Genomic DNA, 25,773 nt, shown 5'->3' on the forward strand with positions numbered 1-25,773 from the left:
CCTATAACTGTGGATGCTTACCATATTTACTCTCTGCTCCCTTGAGAACTAAGCTGTTAACTTGGACTTAACAGGGCTCACTTGGAATTAGGTCGACAAATTGCTGTCTATATGTGTGTATGGGGGTGGAGGTGGTGGGAAAGTAACATGCCTAGGTGTAGATGAGTTCCATTCATCCACCCCCGATATCAGATTTGTTGAAATGTCAATATGTGAACACATTACATGGTTTTGGCTAACAGTCTTGTCCCAATGGCCCCTATCAGAGAGATCCAACCCATTGAGCTGACTTGTGTATTCTACCCATAGAAACGAACGTTGTTCGTTTGAGTGTCATGTCTCCTCCATAGCAACCAACCATCATGGTAACAAGTCTCTGTGACCAGTAGCTTGGTGGAAGCTAAAACGGTCTCCGTGTTGCTAAGACTGTTGCCATGGAATTGATGTTAGACATTGGCCCTGCGTGGAGATGGATGTTGTGATCAACATATTGGTGCTGATGGTTTCCCTCTAGGCTCTTGGGCATACAAAACACTTGTGTATGATCTGGACGATTTAGAAACTCTGGCCAAAGTCCATCTTTTTACTGACACAGTGTGTGGTTTAATATCATTTCACTGATAATCTCCTTAAGTGTTTTTTGAAAAATGATTTTAGTAAATGCCTAATAAAAGTTTAAGCTTCCCATCAGTGATGGATTGCACACTTCTTAGAGTCTCGCACACTAAATGCACTTTGATAATAAGGATGAAATCACAAGGTATAAAGCTGACGGCTAATCAGTGTATGTTGTCTTCCTGCAGATGGAGTGCATTGCCTTACCTGTGCTTTGATGCTGCTCAACACAGACCTTCATGGCCATGTAAGTATCTCCATGACCTCTCTAGAATCTACTCTGTATTCTGCATGAGGAGGCAGACCTTCCAAGGCAGCTAGCAAAAAAACACACTTAATTAAGCCCCTTGTCCATGTGATCAGACAACACTAATGCGGAATTTCAATAATAACTTCTCATAATGTAAGCGAGTGTGATTTCCATAAATGCAAATGTGGTCATTCAGTGACATTTACTTGCGATTCACATTCACACCTCGTTCCAACTCTTAAGCGACAGTATTGTGGTCAGATTCTGGGGCCTTTGTTGGCCTTGTTGGACGTGTGGAGTATGCTGCCTGTTTAAGCATGACCAACCGCAGGCTGCTAGGAGCGTAGTCTAGAATGGACGAGTGTGAATGCCACTCCCGCCTCAGGAGCACAAACAACGTGTCAATCTCATTTTCTTCTCTGACACCAACATGTTTGGGGGATGTTGCTCAAACCATCACACGTCTTTGTAGATAACCACTTTTAGCATTCAGAAAAAAAATATGCATACAAATGTCAGTTTAAAATCGATATTTGGGGGAAAAACACCTTTTTTTGAGGGTATTTGTTAAACCGTCACACATCTCTGTAATTTCAGCAGTCGGATAAAAAGAATACATATAAACATGTCTGGTTTCCAATCGATGTTTGAATAAATGGCCGATATATTCAGCGTGCAATGAGGAAATCATATGCTGCCTTATTTGCAATTTGTTTGGGTGCATATTTGAAGATGTTTTTTTCCATGGTGTTTTTCTAGCTATTCCCAAACTGTTTGAGTGATATCCTACTACTGATGGATCAATTAGCGTCTGGAGCTTCTCTCCAGCATACACCTACTGTCTCGGATATTCAGAGCAATGCATAATACCAAATACAATATATTTTTATGTTTATTCAATATCATATTTTAAAACAAATGATTTCAATAACATGTAAGGTTGAATCACTGATGCCAAATACACTTTAGAGTGGGCTGTCATAATTTGGTTCCATATTAAGAGCTTGAGATAATTGGCAGTTGCAGTGTTTATGGTATGGTGGCCACTGTGTGGAGATTCTAAAGGCAATCTTTATTTCCTAACGGGAAACCTGGGACACACTGTTCTGCTTATATGGTTTGCCCAACTGTGCAAGCAAGGAGTCAAAAGCATTAATTAAAGTTTTATTGAACAGACCCCCCCCCCCCCTCTCTCTCTCTTCTCTCTTTCTCTTTCATTCTTCCTTGTGCTTCTTTTTCCTCTATGGAAACTCCTGCCGAGCTATCACAGCCTGCACACATTCAGGCACCTGTTTAGTGGCCCTGATCAGATAGCGAGCCCCCCAAAGAGAGAGCTCATAAACAGCACTCTGCCGTATCTCGCTCAGTCATCTGTCTCTGGGACGCAGCGCCGCACAGATAAAGAACAGGGGGGAAAAACATGGGGGAGCAAAAGTTTCTTAATTAGCCCGATACCACCCTAGGGCTTTGATTTCCTCCTATTTTCAGGAGTAGTGGGGGTCATATCAACCTTCTTCCTCCCTCACCCCCTCCTCCGGGTCATTAAAATACCAACAGGTCCAGGGCGGCGGCGGGAAGCGCCTCAAACTACGCCGGTCACATGTCATTACCAGGCATATTTAAAGGCGCCTCACGCGCCAGGAGCCCGGCCTCGGCGTATGTCCGGTGTTGCCGACCAAAGGATGATTCATCAGATCAGAGCATCGGCTGCTTTCGGACTAGTCAGGTATTGACTGGCTGTCCATGGCACAGCGGGCAGGGGTCTTAAATGTGCTGCCGTTTCTGAGCTATTCATTAGTTTCAGTATAATTGAAACAAATAAAGAACAAAAATCCAGGCACAAATACAATATGAACAACTGTTGTTTGCATAACTTGTATGCAGAACTAAACCGTCTTGAGCGAAACATGAACCAAAAAAGAAAATTCTTTTATACCATTTTTGTTATGTAAGAAGACACTTGCATGGCATGATGCACTGTTAGAATTAACATCCGTATGAAAGGATGTGTTGGAACTTGGAGTGTTGAAATCCAAAAGCCTCATGGGCTTTCCTTCGCTCCAGGCTCCGTCTACATTCTATCTGTTCAAAATGGAGGTCCGTGTTGCTTTGACGCTTGTTTTTTTTTTTTTTTTTTATCTTTTTGGATTTCTTGTGCCAGTCGGAGTGTTCGTCACTGCTGTCCACCTACTAACTCTGCTGGTGCTGGCAGTGACTGAAAAGCCGTTGGAACAAACACCGTCTGCTCATTATTTTAGTATTCAGCGCAACCGTTTGTTTCAGCCTTTGTCTCCCTCCATGCATGCAAGGGGATTTTTTTTACTGAAACGAGCCATCCCATGAGAGCTCTTGACAGTGATCTTGTGTTTTTAGGGGGGAAATCCATGTTAATTCTGGCTAATTGCAATAATTGTCTATTGCAAGGTGGAGGGTGCCAAGTATTAATTATGGACAGAGATGGATAACAAGGCTTTGAAAAAAAAATGAGTAGGAACATGGAAGCCATTGTGTTGTGCTCAAAGTGCAAGCTCAAATAGGAAAAAAGCGTGAACCCAGACTTGACACAAATTGCAAATCCATGAGTGCACCCTTGTCATGATGAAACGTATGTCATGGGTGAACAAGTGCATTAATGCACAGCACACATTAATAAATTATTTTAGTAGATGACCGTTGCAGAAAGTATTTACAGTGCACTTTGTATAATGCTTAGTATCATGGTACTGCAGTAAAATAATATATCTCAATGTAAATTATGAAGGCTTGTGCATTATATATTATAATGTTGTTTACCTGTGGCACCCGTGTTTCAAGTATTTCAGTTTCTGGACAGCTGCGGTATATTGTCTTATTTTACATTCTAAGCAAAGGTATTTCATGCCATTGAAACCAGTGCCAATAATTCATTATGACACAGCTGTTTGTATGCTGCGGGTTCAGCATGTTTGCTTTCCTATGTAAATAAAGTGCTTGTCGTATGCTGCTGGCTGCTGAAGGCAGTCCACGCCAAATACCAAGACCAGTCAGGATGAACAGCTATTTGTCAGTATTGTCCTTGAGCTTCCTCAGAAATCGCTGCCAATTAGGGTTTTTTCCCTGTAGAACCTCAGCAGCCATAGTGCTTGTGTTTGCCAAGTTTCCGGGTGCTTAATTACCTTACTCTGCTTAATGACCGTTTGATGTCATGCACAAGATCTTTTAACATGAACACAACACCAAGCCCATGTTAAGTGGTTGAATAATTGGTTGAACGTCCTTTTTTCGACTGTGTTGTACTTGAAATACTGTAATCATCGCTCAAAGGAATTGAAATGGTTTTAAAACAGAACTTACAGAAGTTTGGCAGTTTGTAGAATGACGCCAATATTTGTTTTCAGCACTGAATGAGCTGGCCTTGTCTTGCCCGTTGTAGTAAATGACTTGATGATCAGAGTGGCTTAGTGGTTCCATCAGGTGTCCAACGAGATAAAGTGATATTCATATTTAGCTGAACCTTTGATGCCTTTGCTTGTCGCATTTGCACTAAGCATACAGAATGCGCAACAGAAGTATCTTCTGTAATGCATCAAGTCCAAACCATGATTGCCAGAGTGATGAGATAGCTACTTGGAACGACAAGAAATGTTTCCAGGCAACTCTAATTGACTAGAAACTTTGTGCACGTCAATAATGAAAAATGCAGTTTGCCAAGTGCACTCGGCACTTCAGGTAATTATGGCTTGCAGAGTTGTTCTATATAGAGAAGTTGAAGCAATGCTCTGATATGATAGATGATTGATGCGATAAGGACACTGCATATTTTTCCAGAATGTACTCACAGTGTCCCCTCTGCATTTTTACATGGTTTACATGGTTTTACACAATAACCACTGTATTTTGTGAAGACAATAGCCATCTGCCTAATCGACATGGTTTGTAGTGTATGCATAAAAAATGTAGGACATTCCCTGCCATTGTACAATATGTGCCTAAAAGTTCCATATATGAAAGAATTCTCATATAAATGTAAAAAAAAAAACGCTGGTGCCAGGGACCCTTTGTGGGGGAGAATCGTAACATATTAAGCATATGCTTACCACCATTTGTACACTTGCCTTTTGTATTCTCTGAAGTTGTGGCCGGTTTGTGGCAAAAATGTAAGACTAATTTGATTTTAGAGTCACTTGATGTTGTGAGCTGACTCCAAACCTTTCTCCACATCGATCAGTTAGCTAGCTGGCAAATAAGCCAAACTCAGCAGCTGTAGGAATGGTTCACTTGAGTGAATTGAGCAAAGGGAGTCATGACAGATTTTTATTGGTGCTCGTCTATAGATATTGATTTTTAAAATGGTACAGCACAACTTTATCATTTATTGCTAATTATTTTCTGGAGCCCCTGTCTATGGATCACAGACCCCACTTTGAGAACCGTTGTACTAGGATATTGATTGTATGTGCTAGCAAGTGAAGGTGAACATGGATAGTGTTCAATTACCCTTCTGCTGTTTGAAAGTAAAGTCTTTCAAGAATGGTTCTCTGTAGCTGTCAGTCAGTTTAGCTGCTACACTGGTCTTGGAGGCTGGGGTGAGGGTGAAAGTTCAAGGCCTGGGATGGGTGATGCATGACCGTTCTAATGCAATATATGTCTTTCCACTGTCTTGCAGAATATCGGGAAGAAGATGACGTGTCAAGAATTCATCAATAACTTGGATGGGCTAAACGAAGGGCAAGATTTCCCTCGAGAGCTCTTGAAGGTAGGTCCCAAAACACTGCTCTATGTCTACTGACCTCCAAAGAAAGCAGTGGAACGATAAAAATGTAGATAAAATGGCTGTGAAGGAAATGGAGGGTGGAATTGAGTCCGAGATGAATGGCCATTTTGAAAGTGGAGACTCCCGTTGGAGGAGGTAACACAAAACTCTTATTTTCACTGTCCCATGTACACAGTGATAATCCGATCTCCCAAACCAGCAAGAGTCATTGAATCTGACATTAACCTGATATTTGTACACCTGATATATTCCACATGACTTACAACCCCAAAGGACAAAAAAACTTTCTACCCCCGTATTAATTAGAGCAAGTCAGGTTTTGACATTGGAGACCAGGGGAAAGGTCTATGAGGTGGCCCTTCAGACAGGAGCCGGCGACTACAAAAGCTCCGTGGATTGCGTTACAGCGGAGCAAAAATACCACAATAGTTCTGTCCACGCTGACCCACATATTACCCGCTTCACGTGAGTGCGGAACAAGACAGCCCAAACAAAGGCAGGGGTCAGTGGCTTTTGTGGCTGTGTTTTGACTGACAAGGACGAAAATAGGCCAAAGCTAAAAACACTGATGGAAAAAAGCAGTCACCTATCCAATCAATAGAAATGAGCTCAAAATGTAATTCTGTTATGTGATGTAGTGTTGATTTAAAAGAAGGCGTGAAGTGATTCTTGGTCATGTTTAGTTATCGAGCTTTCATCTCGTTACTCATCTCATTGTTGTGATTTCATAAGTCAGAACTCTGAAAGTCGATGTGCTTCTGAAAAAAAAAAAAAAAAAAAATGCGTTTGGACAGCTTTTTCATGGGGCTGTGCATCGTGTCCCGAGTGACTGCCTTAGAGGCATCGAGCTTGACATGCGGTGAGTTAGTCATCTTGGGCAGCTGCGATTAGTCTTCTAATAAAGCGAGCGAGCCGGCTGTGCACCTCCCGCCGGACTGCCGGACTCCCGCCGCCCGCCTTACATGTCCGGTGCTGGCACACGAGGTGTGGCCAAGGCTTAGTCCTGCACCGGCAGACCAGAACACAACCCTATTGGGCATAAGCTCTGCTGCCCCGGGAAAAAAAGGAAATTGGTTTGCCCTGCCAAGAGACTCCTCTCAGAAGACATAAGTAATGAAATGACCCCCTCCACCACCCCCACCACCACCACTATCCACTAGACCGCCAACCCCCACCTCCACCTACCTCCTCCTTTCTCCACACTTCCACTTTAATAAGATGAAACAACACACCTTGCACACGCAGCAAAAAAAAAAAGAAGGAAAAAAATAAATGGCATGGACCACATCTTGGCACATCGTCTGGCAACGTGGCCAAGTGGTGGGCTCCATAACGCCCTCTGACTAGGCGCTCGGCCTCTCTGTGCCTCCGCGTCTTCACCCAGGTGCCAGTTTGGATGAGTGTGGCATTTTATGCAGGCTTTTCATTACCCAATCACCAGTGGTCCCCGGGGGTACGAGACTGCCCTACGGCCTTTTGTGCTTTTTAGACGAGAACGGAATGAGTCATGTAGCATTTGTTGTTGGAGAAGGGAGGGGAGGGGAGGGAGGGGGAAATAAAAGTTGTTGTTCCTAGATGTCCAGAAAATCAGTGTGCTATTTTGATCTTAATTTGATTCAAGCGTTGGAACATACATATGTAAACAAAAATATATGTTTCCTGTGTGCGGATGGTTCAGCTAATCCTTACAGAATATGTGCTTCTGTGCTATCTGTAGTCACTAGCCTCTCTGGCTCAGGTTAAGTGGATCAATATGAATTAGCTGTTCCAACAGGCCCGGCTTACTTGGACCTTGAGCGTCTGCCTGCCATTTCCCGTGGAGTCCGACCAGCTGTCTTCAGAATATTTTGATGGATGATTTTGTCCTTTTGAAGTGCCCGGCGCTTGACGTCGGCAGGATCTTCGGCAAATTGGTGACAAATGTGCTCGCATTGAAGGCTCGTTAGTGGTGCTCGCTCTGGAACTCAGCCCAGAGAGCAGAGTGCAGATAGCGTGTGTGTGTGTGTGTTTTCATATGTGCACGGTAATGTTCCTTTGTGCCAGGAACGTGCAGGGGCATGATTGACATTACCTTTTGTTACTGCATTGTTTCCATGCCCGACGATGGGTGAATATCAGAATGTTCTCCTAGCCCCATCGCATCTGTTGTGATCAACATGGAAGGTGTCTAATGACACATCCCTCTCTTGTACATTGTCTTTTTCTCCCTCGCAGTGAAAGATGCGGGGAGTATTTGCATTCTCTGTGGCAAGGCGCTGCGTTTTTTATTTCCGTCTCCCCTTGTGTAGGTGTAATATGCATGCACACTGGAGCAGCACACATTAGGAGAGCGATTGTTTATGCTTCCAGCGTGACCCCTCCTGCACCGCAGGTTCACCTGATATCATCTGAATCACGTAGCATGTCAGCAAAACTTCTCTTACTGTTTTCTCTCCCAAACCCAAAAATATTGACTCCGGTTTTCTAAAGAATTGACAGAATACAGACATGTTTTCCATGTCTACATGTGATAATGCACCATTTTTTTCTTATGTTGGTGCCAATTCTATAAGACTCTACCAAGGATTTGATCTTTAAATGTATGAAGGGTTATAGATGAATTGATCTATGCAAAAGTGCCGTTGTAATCCTCAGGTTGGCTGAGTAACTGTGAAGTACCATTAATGCCCTGTGACGGAAGCTCTGGTAATCGAATAGTGGATTATTTATAATGATCTTTTACCATCTGTTCATTACGGTGGCCAGAGCACAGTTCCTCTACTAAAGTTACACCACTCTCTAATTTTCTCTTAATCTCGCCTGGCGGCAATTCTACTAAGAGGTGACAAGAGACACCAAATGAAGCTCTGCCCCTGAATTTTTTACCGTTCCACACAATGGTGGATTCATGAGATAAGAGATTAGATAAGAGCCGTTTGTTCGGTGGCCATATGCATTGGTTACAGATCTTAATTGGCGTAATGTTTAGACACAGTCACTGGATAGTCGCTGTTTATCCTCTGTCCGCGTTGAAGGCCTGGTTAAAAACGTGTGTGTTTTAGAAGTTGCACAATTGCAGATCCTTTTGCCGTCTTCTATGAGGTGGACAATCCACTGGGATTGGGTTCACTGTGATCGGATGCACATAATGCAGCTTCACACCAGACTTGCACCTCATACTATTTGCTAAAACTAATACATGCTAATAGTTTGCATAATCAAATGTCTTTTCTGTGATTTAAAGTGTTAATGTTCTTTTTTTTGGTTAATGCGCACAGCAGCCAGTAATCAGACAAAATGGAGACCATTTTTGCAGATAGTGCACAATGCACAGCGTTATCTGAACCTGGATTTTTAACTTAAAAATTGCATTAAATTGAGTTGTTGCAGTCCAGCCTTCAAGCAGAAGCCTTGAATATGTGTTCGGCTTTGGTTTAGAAGCTCCTTTTATACTCCAGGGAACTTGGCTTCTTGCTCCCAGGGTCAGTGCGCTATAAATAAAATTGCTATGCCTTGAATCCTCTCTGTTGTATACACTGTCATAAAATGGTGTTTAGACACAGATTTTCTATCAGAGTTCAGATATCGCAAGACTAAGATTCAAATGGAATAGCCTTGAAAAGTATGTGCAGCACAGAGAGGCATAGCTATGGGGAACTCTTTTGTATTTGACCACAGGTAATCAGAAAAGTTCTGATTATTATTCCATGGCACTAAAATGCTGTTCCTTGAAACATTGAATTCATTACAGTCCAAAGATGCATTTCTGTGCGTTTCATAATGAATGATTTCAGGCCTATTGCTTTGTTAGAGTTCCCATTGTGTTGTGTCTTGCAATGACATTTCAGCACACTGAATGCACCTGTTTTTAGTGTCTCAGATGAGTCATATTTTAAAATGTCGTTTGATGTGCTTTGAGTCAAGACTTTTCAATTCCCATCCCTGTTACACTGGATTCCGTCATTCCATTGGACAGCTCGGGACTGTCAAAGATGCCGTTGTAAAAGCCAAAGAGAATTTCATGTCGACATGGCCCAATGTTATTCTGTTAAGTGCTGCTGTATTTTTGGGACACTCTGCCTCTGTCTCTATGAAATATTGCAACACTGACCTTACGGGACACCTCCTCCTCCTTCGAAAGAAGAAAGCATTGACTGGCAGACCAGTTTGACATAGGTCTCTGTCACCAAGTGTTCATAGAGACGATCACTCAATTTTTTTTTTTTTTTGGACCACCATTTTCCACCTGATTGCCAACCAAGGCAGGTTATATATGGAAAATATGCAGCCTGTTTCTCTTGCAATATTAAACAGGGCCTATGCCAGTATATCTCAGATCCAATTTCTTGATGTGCTCTTGTTACCTTGTTTGCTCTTGTTCTCTAATTTGAAGCCATCATTTGAATAGACATAACCTGATGCCTCTTGAATGGAATGTTTTTCTTTATTCTCTGTCTATTGTGCAAAAGGTCCTAAATCCAGAGTGCGGAGTGGTGTTTGTTTTGATGTTGTAAGTGTGTTATTAGCCAGCCGATTGATATTTATTTATGCATTTAAATGGAAATTACTTGTGCATCTTTGCATTGTTTCAGCAGCATGAAATTTTAAAGATGTTGATTTATCTTGATCTCCCTGTATAGCTTTTGTGGATGGAGAGATTATGAGCCTGTGTACAAGTATGAAGACCTTCATTGACCTACAGCCTCATATCGTCTAATTAGGACAATAGCCAACAAAAAAGCCTGCTCATTAACCATTCAAACTTAGCCTTTGGCTATAATGGATCAGTTTGCTTATCAGCGAGCCTTTGCATTAGTAGACGTGTAAATCACATTCTACAGTAAGCCAAAGATTTTATTTTTGTCAATACTTAAACATTTGCAACAATGCAATTCAATTCCATACTGGGCTCAGTTGGCAATATGAAATGATAGATTCAGTCTCACACATTCTGGTTCATTTCCATGAATTCATAAAGTCAAAAAAATATTTGAACATTTTATTAGTAAGGGTCAGAACAGTAAAGGTAGCCTACCACTATGGCAGCTACCAAAGTCCTGCTACTACTCCCACAGCGACAACAACTTGTAGATTGAAGCTTTAAGCAGAGGCAGATGTGTAAACACTAGCGTGCAAGGTGAACTACACCATCTACAGCCTAGGAGTGCAAGAGAGAAATTTTATGCAGAGAAAGTGGAAGACATTTCAAATTTTGACCTATGACTACTTGGTATCTCAGAATTTTGACTTAGCTTGTAGCCGGGTTTTTTTTTTCAGATAGCAGAGATGGGCTTCCATACTTTGGTTGGTAAAGAAGACCAAACGCCTTGATGTTGATTTTCAAAAAAATCTGTTTAATACAATTTAAACAATGAATAATTATCATACTTGGTGGTGACGCTTATTTAGTTATGCTGCTAAACTCTCGCTCTTAAGTTGAAAGAAACCCTCTTTGTAGTCAACCCAGCATTGTATTGGTGGTCAGAGGGAATACTCTTTGCCCTTTACTCATGTCTGGATCCCACCTCATCATCCTCCAACCCCCTCTTCGTTACCCCTCACAGAAAGCTCATCTAATGTATAACCCCACCTGCAGCTATTGACACTCAGAGAGGGCAGACATCCAAGGGGCCTGTCTCTGCGGCTCGTTTACAGCTGAATTATTCTCCTTTTAGTAGAATGTCGTGGCGCTGCCATCTCCAGTGAACCAGGAAGTGATTAAATGACTGACTGGACCCTCTGAAACATTGCTAGACATGCAGAGAGTTTAATAGCCAGTGGGGTCCATCATGTCGATCTCTGTGGGGAAAACTGGTGTGTCCAGGTTGCTTGGGAGAGCGTGCCAGTGGTCTTTTAAGCGTGGTATTTCATCAACTTTTATTACACGCATGTTGAATGAATCGATTTTTATGGTGTTGATGCCACCTGTGCAAATGTTTTCTTTTTATTTATTGCACAGAGGCAAAAACGATTAAACAAAGTTTACAATCAGCACTGCATCATTAGCACACCCAGTCAAGCGTATTTTAACTCAAGTTACACTTGCAGAGAAATTCATGCAATGCTGCAGATGACTGAGAATCCCAGCGTTGCCACTCTGTAACATAGACAGACCAGCACACATTTGTTTTATTCAAATTCCAAGACAGTCCACTGTGACTCACGTGTTGTCTCTCACCACCCCTCATTGTCCTTTCCTCTAGTGCGTGTGTGTGTGCGCGTGTGTGTGTGTGTGCGCGTGTGTGTGTGCGCGTGTGTGTGTGCGCGTGTTTGTGTGTGTGTGCGTGTGTGCAAGAGGGTGCAGGGGGCTCGGCCTCAGTGTTTGTCTTGGAGAACAATGCGCATGCTGACCTTTCGCAAACAAGAGTGCCTTGCATGAAGCCGCTGTGTAATCAGACACTAATCTCTTAAGAAGCCACGCTGACATTTCTATTTTGATCGGCCACGTTTAACAGCTGTTTTCAGGCATCAAGGCGGCCCCAAATGGGAACAATTATTTGGTCTGTGGCCAGCATCTGGGGAGGAATGGCACTCTCATTTGTTTTGTTTTTGTTTGTGTGTTGTTTGTGTTCTTTCCTTAGCATGTTTATGCTTTCTGGCCATTTCCTGAAAACATTACTGCAAAGAAATTATAATTTTAGCCCTAGTCGTGTCAAAAGAAGGCACACACTGGGACTAATGGTTTGAGCTATTAGACATCCATTATGTGAGGAGCTGGCTCATAGTCATCTGGCTATGGTGCATTAATTGCATTCATTTCTGTCTGAGAATGATAATATGTGTTATTAGTCGTGGGATGTTAATTTCGCCTTTTTTTAAATCTATCTTTAGTCCATTCTGATTCATCATGATAGTCTTTCAAGTAGGCGCAATCCACACATGCCAACGTTGGATCTGTCACATCATTTGATCAGTGACCGACCCCTGCAACCTGTCACCAGTATTACCCCGCGGTGTCATACATGACTATCGGGAGAGTGACCTCCATTAGATGAAGTACGAATAGGTCAGGTAACATCACAAGCGATGTCCATCTTCCCACTGACACACGGACATAAAGGCCCAGAGATTTCATCTCCAGCTTTAAATCATCATCCACAGTTTCCATATGGTTACATTGTGCTGCATGTAGCTACACAGTCGATAGGCGTCAAGGTCGTGCCTGTAAATTATGTGGATTGATCAGTGACTGTTATGTTTTATTACTCAGGTATTTTATTAAAATCAAATGACAGTTCCAACTTGATTTATGTGAAATTGTCATCTTTTCATCCTAACCCTAATAAATGCACCGTTCACGTATGGTCGGACTCTTAAGAGTGTAGCTGTGGGACTGACAGTTCTCACGCCAGCCCGTCCGCAAAGCAGGGAGGGATGGTTAGAGAAGCACTAAAATATTGATGTTGTAGTTAGCTTGATGAATTGGATGAGCACTCTGTTATAGTCCAGCAGCATTTAATTCTCCCGGACCAAGGGGTTCCTGTGACAAGTTGATGCCCGTCGGGCAAGCATCCATATCTCAGATCTTTATCTGTTATTTTTAATTGGAACTTGGGGTCCCTCCACTCCCTCTCTTTTTGAATGCTTCTCCCTCTTACAGTCCCATACGCTTTCTCAGTTCTCTTTACTTCTTGACGACCTTGCAGGAGAAGTCATCCTTTTTTTTTCCCCTGTCAAGCCGAACAATCCTGCCAGAGACATTAAAAAAAAGAAATATGAATGGAGTAAAAAAAAAATCTATGAATACGTATGAATCACTTTGAAAGCATGCTGTTTTTTATTACATTCCTGGATGTTACAGCAGGGGTGGTGAAAGACTTAAGTAATGCCTTGGGGTGAGTTGGGGTGAAGAGTGTAGAGTGGGGAGTATTTAGTCGTTGTCACCTGATGGTCCTCGGGACCCGGAACATTCCTTGTCTTCAGCGGGCGGCTGTGTTAAGGCGCCTGTCATGTCGTGATTGATTCACCCATATATTTAGTGCGGGCAGAAGCCTCCCTCATAGTATGCTTGCCATGCAGACATCCAGGTCCCAGCAGGCTTTCGGGATTGCAGTAGGTGGGGGTGTAGTTAGTATCTTAGAGTTTACATCCCTCATAATTCACAATACTTTAGATGTGACACCGGTGGTGCTGCATTTATTTCTGGATGTCATCCAGATTTTGTTTTTGCCAGCTCCCATTCTGATGCTTCATCCATCAGCTTTGTGTGTTTTTGCTTGCTGGTTTGCTTGTTCACGTAGCATATCTGAGTTGCTTGGTGCAATTGTATGCATGCGTTGTCCCAAAGATAATTGCATCTGTTGCTCATACCAGCAGCTCACACCATATAATCGCTGCAGGGGTATTTTAAGCAGCTGAGAGAGAGAGAGAGAGAGAGAGAGAGAGAGAGGCTGGAGACTGAGGCTGGAAAATGGAGATCCCAGGGAGAGTGAGAAAGAGATGGCAGAGCTCAGAGAGAGAGAAAATGAGAGAGCGAGGGAGCCGTCGGCAGTGTTGCGGATTGACCCCTGGTTATTTGCTCACCCTGTCGTATGCTTCGCTCCGAGTACATGGGCGGTGAGCTAATGTCTCAGCCTACACGTTCATTTACACATCTCCGGCGAAAAGGTTGTATATGCTGCTGATGATGCGTGTTTATTATAGCTCAGTGATAGCACCTCTCCCACTATACCCGTTCTACCAGCATACCATAACGGCACAAATAAAAATCAGCTTTTCGTGCGCCTTTACTTCTTTCTAGACCAGAGGGAGAACAAACACTTGATTGTAAAACACGGGGGGAGCAACGACTGAGATGTTGAAATATGTTGGCTTGGCTCATCCGTGAGCATCTGCTATAAAGGAATACCCATGGTGACGGAGATGAATAATTCACATCACTTTGGGTTGTAGGTGTAGACCCCTGTAACACAACACAGGGAAATTGAAACACTATTAGGCTGTGGCATCAATGAACATACAGCCATGTCAACCTGTTCATAGGAAGAGTTTAGTTTCTACATAATTGGAAATCATATATATGACAAATACATGATGTATATTTTTTTTATTAATATATTATCTGTCAAATCTGCTTGACAATCGCTTAGTCTGAGTTCCAGATCTTATTATTTTTAAAGCGTTATTGTGCTTATTTTACCTTTTTAACCTGGGAGGGTCTAAGTTTAAAAACCCAGCACACCCTAATGCTTATGGAGTTATATCCTCACGAGTATATCCTGTCTGGGTTTTATTTTTTGGAGGGGGGGGGGGGGTCGGGGTTTTACAGTTTTCTCCTCAGCTAGCAGAGTGGATCCATCCCTGCCCAGCCCGATATGCACTGCTTCTCCAGATCGCCTCACCCGCTGTACAACAAAACACCCCGCCCACGTGTTCTATGGTGGGCATCAGAATACTGAGCGATGCAGAGGGGGAGAGGGAGAAGAAAAAAAAAGAGAGGAGGGAGGGAGGGAGGGGGGGGGGTGGGGAAGGTGTCTCTTCCAAAGCACTGGGCTCTGAGCCAAACACAGACAAGCAGATGTCAGCCCTGGAACATGCTTCCAGTGCACTGTTAAACATTTTTCATAAAAGAAATTATGAAAGCATCCTAATTTTCAGATTTTAGTGGGACGTCTCTCCACTTACAGCTCAAGCACCTCCAAGTTCCATCATTTCGTCCTTTTTGACATTGAAATGTTGTTCGTTGTGCCAGACCATTATAGATGTTTGACTCTAGGGTCAGCAGTATGGGAAGCGCTGCTGAGAACTTCATAGGGGATTTAGCATATCGAGTCCCTGCGCTGCGAGTTGAAGCATCTCTCCTCAGGGGGGAATGTGAGTTCCGTCGAGTCACCAATTCCTGTGACCGGTCTAACGCCCAGTTAACGAACCTGCCAATGGTGTTGGTGTTGTCTTTGTGTTTAAAAAGATGAATTAGGCAGAGGGGATTTTGTGTGTGCGCGTGCACATGTGTTACGCAAGACATTCAGTGCATATGGAGGGGATAGTTAAGGGTCACTTAGGCATCTGGCCCCGCTTGAGTCACTGGAGCAAGGGAAAGGATGAAGACTTGCCTGCTTGCTTGCCTGTCCGATGGCAGTGTCCATCTGGCCAGCCCCTGGCTCTAAATCCCCAAATAACAGACACACCAGCTTTTGGTTACTTTGCTTCGCTCTCTCCCCAATTAGTGTGTCACATTTTCTTATCTTGTCAGTTTGCTTAACAAGACAAGAGGCTCCTTAAAACTTGGTATGTAGTTGTAATTGTAATTGTTTTAGCATAGAATTGATATCAGTTCATGAGGTTTGATGTGATAGGTTAGATGACAAATCAACGTGCTTTCAAAGTTTACATTTTGACACACAGCATTCTGTATTTGTGTTTTTAGCATTTCAATGGCTGACATGGCATGAAAACATTTTGTAGCCATTTTGAACGAGTTTTGTCTGACGGCTTTTTTCCTTTTTCCTATTAAATGGTAAATTTGCTCAGTCTATTTATGACTTCCACCCACTATGTTGGACCAGGCAAGGTAAATATTTCCCCCGGTACGGTGATTTTCCATTCCTCGAGATCTGACTGATCGCCACTGCCAGGGAGTGTCAGTAAATACCTCATCCTGTCGCGTCATGGTGTGGTGTGCGGGGCATGAGGCATGACGAAGCAGGCGCTAGCAGCAGAGATGGCTCTGGAGCATATTTTCCCCTGTGTACAGCAAGGTGAACAGATGGGTGAGATGAGGCATCACCCTCGCTGATGATCACATGAGGGCATATCGCCTGGCACGCGAGCACCCGCGCCATGCCACGCCACGTTGCCTTTCCAGCCTACCTGACAACATTGCTTCGCACACAATCCACTGCCACCCACCTGCCTTCCCTCCTCCCAGGGTGCCAGTGCAGGTCGCGCCACTTTAGAATCACGACACCGGCACTCGTCCTGATTCGTCTCACCTTGCCCACGCCATCGCTGGTGGCGGAGCGGCGTGTCTAATCGTTTGTGGGGAAGCGCTGGCAAGAGCCGCTCTTCATCTTCAAGGTCGCCCCCAACCAGCGGAGCAGGCAGGCAGGCAGGCTTTGGCGCCGACTCTGGGTGCTCCTTAAGTACCGTGAGTTTGTGTGCGCAGCCTCATTTACATGTCCACACATTCCCAGCTAAGTGGTCTGCTCAGGGATGTGCGGGGGGGGGATCGTCAGGGCTGCTTGTGTACCTCATCATGCACCAGCTCATCCTCATCCTCATCTCCTCCACGGCTCCTCACAGGAGATTTACTCTCAGATGTAGTGTTTATGCTCCACCTGCACCGTATTCTCAGCTTGGCTGAATGGATGGCAAGGTATTGTCCTCTCTTCCCAAGCCCTTTGAAGCCCAGTCAAGCCAGTAGAGTAGAGCACTGCATCTGCTGTGGAAGTGAATACAGGGATTTCGCTGGCGGGGTAAAAAAAAAATGTGCATGCATCAAGCGAAGGCCATGAACTCAATTTCTAGAGAGCTGCTCACTATATAAAATTCACGGGGCAGTCAGGGACTGATTTCCGGCTTTATCAATATAAATGTAAATCTAGGCCTAATATGGATTACCAGCTCCCTGTGTTAGATATAGTGTTTTCCCCTCTCTCCCATGCAGGCAGTTAAATGCAGTGAGTCTACTCAACAGGTTGAGCGTTGGACGGCCGTGGCCAAAGGTTCAGTTCCCAGGAAACACAATTACCGCTACCGTGAGATGGCTTCAGATAGCAACATCTGCTAAATTGCTAATGTACATGTAAATCCAGCCTATCCTCGGTGCATTACTAGCTCGCTCATAATGGATATGGTGGGCACATCTCCCGGAGCGCTACCCCCGCCCCACCCTCGACAGCCAGCGGGAACAATGTAGCCGTCCGCCGTACATCATGGTCAGAGCTGTACGTCAGTGTGCTCGCCAGCTCAGTCGCTATCACTCTGTAATGTACGGCTGGCGCGCTGAACTCCCAAATCACTTGGGCACAAATGCCAGGCATTTCACCGACTGCTATAAAGTGTGACCAGTGCCGACCATTTGGGAGCTCTCTATTTTTGTGACCGTGCGGAACATAAATCCCCCACCCCACTCACCACCCCCCACCCCCCACTCCTCACCCCACATCTCCTGCTCTCTCTGAAAGAACATAGAGCAATGGACACTATCTCTGCAGAAAAGCATTTGTGAATGTGCACAGTGACAACTCGGCTTGTTGTGGTGATTTTGGATTAAATCGGTCTCAGAACCATGTTGTTGCATGACATGCAGACACATCCTTTTCACTTCATACGGAAAATGGAGAAAGAGTTTCATGTGTAACCTGGCATGTGTTGCCTTGTAATTTGTTGCTAGAGTAGTAGAATAACATCTGAATAATTGAGTACGGTTATTCTTATCAAATAATCATTTTGTATTTTCACTCTGCAGTCAATCTGTGGTGCAATCTGTGAATGACCCTGAATTATTGATAATTTTGAAGGAGGTTGGAGGGGGGGTTGAAGGGTTCTGTAATCAGTTTCTCTAATCTACATTTTGAATAATTGTGTTTCTAGTACATGGGTCATTGGGTACTGTCGGACTTGATATAGTCGAACTGATCTGAGGTCAGATATGGCTTGTTCATGATGCATTTATCTGCATTGTGGTCTGACAGCCTGAACTCACCAAACACCAAATGAATCTTTGTGTGGTGACACATTATCAGTCAGACAAATATGCATGAACACTTGCATGAAAGAGACATAATCATTCATAATCATGTGCAAATTGTCTTGACTGCAGTGATACTAAACCATTATGTTAAAGGTGCACTATTCAAGATTTTCACTTTTACAAAGCCATTTTGATGGTAAACAAACTTGTAATAGGCTAATCGTCAACCTAGCATAGCTGCACAGCATAGACGTAGTGAGTTGCTACCGAGAAAACCAGCCATGCAACTTCAAGAATGGCGGCCTGACAACATTACCTTGTCAGTAGATACTGTAGCTCTTTGGAGTTTTTGCCTGTTGTTAATCCTTCACCTCCACAACAAAAGCATTTTCATTGTGCACAGGGGGGATAAGTCACGAGAAGTTTTCTATTTACAACAGCAGAGTAAAATATAAATATATCGCAATCGGAGCTCTACAGTCGTCAAAAATACCTAAACCTGCATAGTGTACCTTTAAGGAACAATTGGTGACCATAACAATTATTGCATAGTAGTCTGCAATAATGCAAGACTGGAATAATAATCATATGGAAAATCATTTGCAATTGCAACCAGCTTTTGAGCCTGAGTAATGTTTGTCAGGTGAAGCGGCTGTCTTAACTCCTTGGCAGTGTCTCAGCATTGTGAGTCTAAATAGGCTCCTTGCTCAGAGCCCCTGTCAGAGCTCACACCATGCTGACAGAGAGACCCGCCGCGGCCCCACTAATCCCCTGATGCCTCACAGCCGCGGGGCGAAGAGCAGCAGGCTACAGGGTGCAGCTCCACTCCGGCCTTTAGCCTGTGGTAATTCAGCCCCAGTGTGTTTCTCCTATGGTGACTGACACGTTGGCTGCTTCCCCTCCACACACACACACACACACACACACACAAATGCATAAACGCTCCCTCGCCCCTAAACTCTCTCTCTCTCTCTCTCTCTCTCTCTCTCTCTCTCTCTCTCTCTCTCTTTCTCTCTTTCACACTCCGCCTTTTCCATGTGTGCTATCTAGCTGCAGACATTAATGAGCCAGCTGCCCAGCATCAGAGCAGCAATGCTGTTGCTATTTGGAATATAAATGAATTGATGCTCTCCATCGGCTCTCTACACAAGGGGAGGGAAGGCTATTCTCTTCTTCTTCTTCTTCTTCTTCTTCTTCCTCTTCTTCCTCCCCCTCCTTCTCCTCGTCCTCTTTTTCTGTCTTCCTCTCTTTTTCACTCTGTCTCTCTCTCCCTCTCTGTCTGTCTCCTCTCTCTATTTTCACTCTCTCTCTAACCCTCCCTCTCCCACTGTTTCCCACCCTCTCTCTTCTTTCATGCTCAGTTCCTCCCTCCCACCTTCTCTCTCTCTCTCTCTCTCTCTCTCTCTCTCTCTCTCTCTCTCTCTCTCTCTCTCCCTCCCTCCCAGTCACTGACGTGTGGTGGCTTCCAGGGGGAACTATCGCCCATGAATCAAAACAGTGCTGGAGCGATGCTGAAACAGGCAACCCTGCCGATGCTGTTGAAACTGGCTAGCGGACACATTGTCTCCTGATCATCTTCCATCCTTCTGACTCTCTCTTTCACACACACTCCTTCTCTTTCTCTCTCCCTCTCTCTATCTGTCTTTCCTCTTCTTTCTGTTCTTCACTCGAGTCACGGCACAGCTCTATTCCACCAAGCGGTCGGACAACCCACCCACCGTTCCCCTCCCTCCTTCCTAAAATCTTCTCCCCCCGCCACCTCCGAGGCTTAGCGGGACTGTGACAGGTGCAGGGGCTTTTTGGGACGTTGCCGTGCCACCTTCTGCCTCGTTGGTTTATTCATCTCTTTTTTTTTTTGTCTTTGCCTCCTCTCTGAGCACTTGTTCCTCTGTCGCTCCGGTCGCTGCAAGTTTTTGGTTGTTGTTTCTTTTTGGCTGTCCGTCTATCGCTCTCGTCTCGGAAATGATTGGGGTGAACAGCGTTCAGGGGACCAGCAAGCTCCGTATGCGGTCTGGGGGCTCGGTCAAGTATGGTCGGGAGGAGTCGATGCGAAGGCAGCAGCAACAACACCGCTCCAAGTCCCTCAAAGTGTCCAACTCGACGGAATTCCCTTCAGATAAGCACAAGAAGGACAAGGTAAAAAAAAAGGGGGGGAAATTTGAGGACCTCATCTGCATGTGCCTCTGTGTGTGTGTGCATGTGTGTGTGAATGTTTGTTCTTTTTAAATGGGTGTATTGTTTGATATAACTCCCACTCCGACTGTGTAGAGATTTGGCAGTGAAGGGCATCTGTTTGGCGCTGAACTGCTGGGTGTTCAAATTGAGTGTATTCTGCAGTGTCTCTGGGCTGGTATGGTTAAGAAATGTTTGGATCTCTCGGTCATTCTTTATTCTGGTCATGCACGGAGAGAGGCAGAGAGATGCATCTCCCCTGTGTGAGAACCACTTGTTTGAAACTGACATTGTTGTCCAGTCGGCAAGACTGTGGGTACGTGTGATTGCAAAACGTCTGCAGCGTAGTGAGAAATAGCGTGGCGGCGGTTTGCTTGTAGTCGTCTGGGTTTTTCAGAGCTTTCTCTGTCTTATCTGTGACTGCTGCTGTTGGTATAAAAAAAGTGAACGTTGAAAAAGTGACTGATTGGTATGTCTCTATCTCTCTCTCTCTCTTGCTCTCTTTCTTTTTTTCCTTTTGCTTCTCTCCTTTACCACCTGGTTGCTGGGGGGTGAGTCTGTTGTTAGCCCTCTGCGAGTCGCACTCTTGTTTTTCCATGTAGACATTGATAAGTCACCTTGCCCTCGGCTGCCAGTTTTCGCCTCCCACCCAGCTCTCGCTGGCTCTTCCTCTCCCGCGCCTTTCGGCTGGTGATTGATCGCTGGCGGTTTGCACAGATGTGATTGTTGCCAACTTTGCTGCCGTGGTGCTGTAGTACCTTGTCTCCGTCCTCTGGCCATTAATGGTCTGCTAATGTGGCTGGTCTTCTGCTCTCTTTCTTTTTTCATCCCCTTCCCTCCCTCTCCCATCCTCTCTCTCTCTCTCTCTTTCTGTCTCTCTCTTTGTGTCCCTCTCCTTCTCCCCTCCCTCTCCCTAATTTCTATACCCCCCCCCCCCCCAACAAGGTGAGTTAGAAATGTTTATGTTGGGGGTGGGGTGGGGGTGTAATGCTATGGGTTGTGTTCATGTGCATTCAAACCTGACTGCTGTCCATTTTAAAAGGCAGAATTGTCGGGGGTATATTTGCTTCAGATACGTCCCCTCCAGGCTTATATGGGTGTGTTTATAAGGTTTTATAACCTCAGCTTGAGAACTGGCAAATAGACTGTTGCTCCTTCATGTTTCTGTTGTGAATTTGACAGAAACATGAAGGAGCAACAGTCTATTTGCCAGTTCACAACGGCAGGAGTCGGTTTTTCACAGATATGGCTTGGCATGGCTGTTGAACAGTAATTAATCATGATCACAAAGGCTGGAGAGACCTTGACACATTTCATTCATTTCTTTCCCTTATTTTTTATCCTCCCTCAATTAGTGTTGAATTAAAATAACAATGTTGTATATGTGCTTTATTGCAAATGGCAACAAGCAAATTCAAGCAATTCGTTCTGAAATCAAGTGAGTTTGCCTTTTTTTTTGCTGTGACCAGCAGAGGGTGCTAAAGAGGCTGCATTCCAAGGAGTGGTCCAGGCCGAGCTCTCTAACTTGAAACAATTAATCTCGTCGTCAGTTGGTTCATCCTCAACAGCATCATAGTTTGCAGAGACATTGGCAAAGTTTTGTTGAGCGGACATCAGCAAAAAGGTTATTATATGTTGATCCGAGCCCAGGTGCTCTGATGTCATATGCGGGGCGGGGGGGTGGTGGTGGTGGGGGGGGGGTAGCCTTGATGGACCCGATTGAGCGTCGGAGAGTCAGGCAGTCGGATCACTGGAGAAGCTGTGACTCACTGGGCAGAAGAGTGATCCTCTGCCCACTCACAATCAGACGCCTCACCAGCATACAAGACCAAACGCCGTGCTTACTTGCTTACAGACGATTCTTCTTCTTTTTTCTCCCTTAAAAAAAGCATGTCCCTCCCCCTATGAGCCAAATGTGGGAGGTGTTGCTTATTGAAAATGGAGACCTTGCATGGGCATAAGCTTCCATCTTTACTGGAGTTTTTTTTTTTTATTATTCAGCTTAATGCTGCAGTGCAAAACCCATGTGCTATACAATAAGAGGTATTTTAGAGATAATTTACAAATTGATTTAAAAAAAAGAAAAAAACATTTGATTATTTCGTATTGCTAGAGCTCCTTCCCACCTTTATCGTTTGACTTCTACCATTGCCACAGCCACGATCATATTCCATCGTCCTTGATAAAAGGGCCTCTTTATCCTCAATTCTGTAGCCCTGTCACGGAGGGAGACGTACAGTAGGTTGGTCAGATAAGACCGGATTAGATCTGATCAAAGCGACAGGCTCTCCTAGTGAGCTCCTTCAGTGCCACTAGGCTATCTTATCTCCGGAGCTGCCAGGCATGGGACCTACTCATCTCAACCCATCCACTAATGCACTTGAAATGATATGTACACAACCATCACTAGGCCCCCTATACACGTGAGCTAGTTGTGCTCGGTACTTTAAGTTTTCAGTGGTAAAGTTTTCAGCTATCTATCTATTATGGATGGAGAGGACTGTTTCTGTTCTTTCTGGGGGGAGATCAAAATCTTGTCTGTGGTAAACGGGTGATTCGGTAAATGTGTAAGCAAGGTCTTGTATTGAGCATGAAATGGAAGAGATTGATAACTTCTACTTTCAGATCCTTAGGCATGTCTTCAATCATATTTTTGCATATAGGACACTCTACTGTGCAGAGCGGTGAAGTGACAAACTGCTGGTTTTGTATGATTAACATGCTGATAAAAGCACAGCTTTCCATGGATTTTGAATGGATGTTTTGCATGGATTGGTCACAGGGTGATAAATTAAAATCAATTATGGTTGACACCGGTTGGCTATCAATTATGAATGCATTTTTTTTTTAATACATGGTCATGCCGTCACCTTGGTGAAGGTGATGAGCCAGGCTCTAGATTGATTAAACTCCTGTCTCAAAATGACATGCTCGCTGCTTATTTGGAGACAGATTTACCCAGAAGAAGAGACCATTTTCGTATCAGTTAAAGCATTAATCATGCCAAATTTCAGCAAGAATTTACGAGGTCAATTTTTACAGTAAAAATTTACATCTCTGTGTGAATTGTTTATGATTTATCGAAGAGGCTTTTAACCAGGCATGAATCTAATTTCCATTGAGTGCTGCTGTTCACTAGGTGTTTGACTAGTTTCACTAGTAGTTATGTTATGTTGTTTTTAATGTATTTTTATTATTACATTTTAAACACTTTTAAACTATTGCCCTTTTATGCTTCTATTACTTTGTGTGTTTTATGTTTTCTTTTGTATTATTTACTTTTTAAACTGTTTTGATCTGTTTGCTTTTGTTGATGTAAAGCACATTGAATGACATGAGTATAAAATGTGCTATATAAATAAACTTGACTTGACTTGGCTAATCTCTACTAATGTCAGATTAAATGTCGGACTAAATTATAAGAGTACTGACACCAAAGGCTGGATGTGAAAAAATAACTTTTTGAAAAATGAACTTGACTAAATCTACATCTGTTTTTGTTCACACAGGCATTGTACAACTCAATCAAAAATGAGAAACTGGAGTGGGCAATGTAAGTATTCTGCTTTCTCTCTTCTCACCACTGCACAACACATTACAAAAACATTGTCTTGGGGGGGCTGGGGGGTTAGAACCTGGAAATTGGAAATACATTTGGATGTGTTTTTGTTGAGAAATGAAAATGCTACGATTTAGCAGCTTGTCCCCTCATAAAAGTTACCCAGACATGTGAAACCTCTGCTAAATTTCCAAGTGGGTGAAAGGGAACTGTAATTCCACTCATAAACAAGGGTGCAAGGGGCCTCTCTTAATCGTGCCTGTCACTCATTATTGGTGCGATGCTGGAGCTGATTATCTAGTTGGTTGCAGACAAATTGCAAATGAACCCTGAAACTATCAACTAGCCGAGCCATGTAGAGAAATATGAGGGCAATTATGTTCTGATTAAATTAAGGGCTTCATACAGAGATAAATTATGAAGAGTGTTTACTAAGGACTTTGCAGACTCGGAGGAGACCATCTATGGCTACCTTTTGCATAGCATAAATAGTTACAGTGAGCAAATATGTCTGGAAGGTACACACCAGTCTAAATTGTCTAGGTTTTGTTACCATGGGATTGTAAAGAATGTTGTTTTGTGATCGTGTGTGTGTGTGTGTGTGCGCGCGTGCATGTTTAAGGGAGTGCATGTGTGCCTTCCAAGCCTACAAATGACCAGATAGTTGACATGTGCGATGTGAACTGCAATTAGCATCAGAAAAACATCACATTAGAATGACAAATCTGCCTGCCTGATAACAGTAATGCATAGGGGGCAAACCATCACCATTGTGCTGTTCGCAATCTGCCAAATTACAGACCCACACACACGCTCATGGGTAGAAGGGAAGCAGTGCAGATTTGACAGGCTTGTGCTGTCTTGTACCCAGTGATATGAGTAGGTCAACAACATACATCTCTCCTTGTCAGATGGTCATTCAAAAGCACCCTTCCACACGATTGTTTTATCTATTTTAGACCTATAATGTTTATAATGTAGCCTGATTTTAAATAGCTAAAAAAACATTCATCACCACTATAAAACATAGTCCTTGCTAAGAATACCTTTGGGGCTCAAACATTTGGCCAGCCTGTGCATTTTGTCCATGATTAAATTAATATTGTTTTTGTTAAACAGTTATTTATCATTTGGCTCACTTTGAAGTTTTAGTTCCCAGTATATGTTTAACACTGGCCATTATTTGTGGCAAACTAATATCATAATTGATAAATGTCTGGACAGAACCATAGGAGTCCTTCCATCCCTGAAAGCTTTCTTACGAGCCAATAAAGAACTGAAATGATGAATCTGCATGCACCAAATGCTCTTGTATATCATTTAGATGTCCCTTGGCAGGGGCAGTGTGCAGTGTAGATTATGAACACGTTCCATTCGTCCTCTCCCAGTTATCTTGTGAAATCACCAGTTGAGTGATTAATGCAGCACTGAACTATTGTAAGATTATTCTTTGTCATAAAACATTTAAACACTTGCTGATACAGCAACATCAAAGCAATTGTAATAATCTAGCATCAAGGACTAAAAGTCACTATTCAAGATGGCAGTACAGCAGAAACAAAGGCGATGCAGTGAGAACGCTCAACAGACCTCCCTGGGCACCCTCCCCCTCTCTGAGCGGGGTGTTTGTGCTGTCCATGTGAGGTAACTGGCTAGCAGTCGTGCGCTCGGCCTTGCCGCCTTCGCTGACCTCACTGCGGTGTTTCTTGCCTCGCCGTGACCCCTGCCTGTGGCCTGGCACGCGTCCAGACCGTTGTCGTCACAGGCAGCTGTTCCCTCTTTAATAAGTGGAGGCTGGCCGAAGGCATTGT

The 25,773-nt window shown here is 43.8% G+C and overlaps 1 protein-coding gene across 7 annotated transcripts in view; it reads left to right on the plus strand.

Annotated features, from left to right (window-relative positions):
- The window catches only part of psd3l (pleckstrin and Sec7 domain containing 3, like), a 92,822-nt gene that overhangs the window by 46,628 nt on the left and 20,421 nt on the right, over window positions 1–25,773 (plus strand). For 6 of the 7 annotated variants that reach the window (XM_076284460.1, XM_076284461.1, XM_076284462.1 and 3 more), the window contains 3 exons: window positions 804–862; window positions 5,511–5,600; window positions 23,913–23,956. In XM_076284460.1, the coding sequence (XP_076140575.1) occupies window positions 804–862; window positions 5,511–5,600; window positions 23,913–23,956 (193 nt within the window). Of the gene's footprint in view, window positions 1–803; window positions 863–5,510; window positions 5,601–20,193; window positions 20,368–23,912; window positions 23,957–25,773 lie in introns of those variants that run through there. The other variant, XM_076284466.1, reaches the window with a different exon arrangement.

Source organism: Alosa pseudoharengus, unplaced genomic scaffold (genome assembly GCF_046254945.1).
Source record: "Alosa pseudoharengus isolate Yale_2024_CS ecotype anadromous, Long Island Sound unplaced genomic scaffold, YU_APseudo_1.1 YU_APseudo_1.1_scf_14, whole genome shotgun sequence".
In the NCBI taxonomy this organism is placed as follows: Eukaryota; Metazoa; Chordata; class Actinopteri; order Clupeiformes; family Clupeidae; genus Alosa; species Alosa pseudoharengus.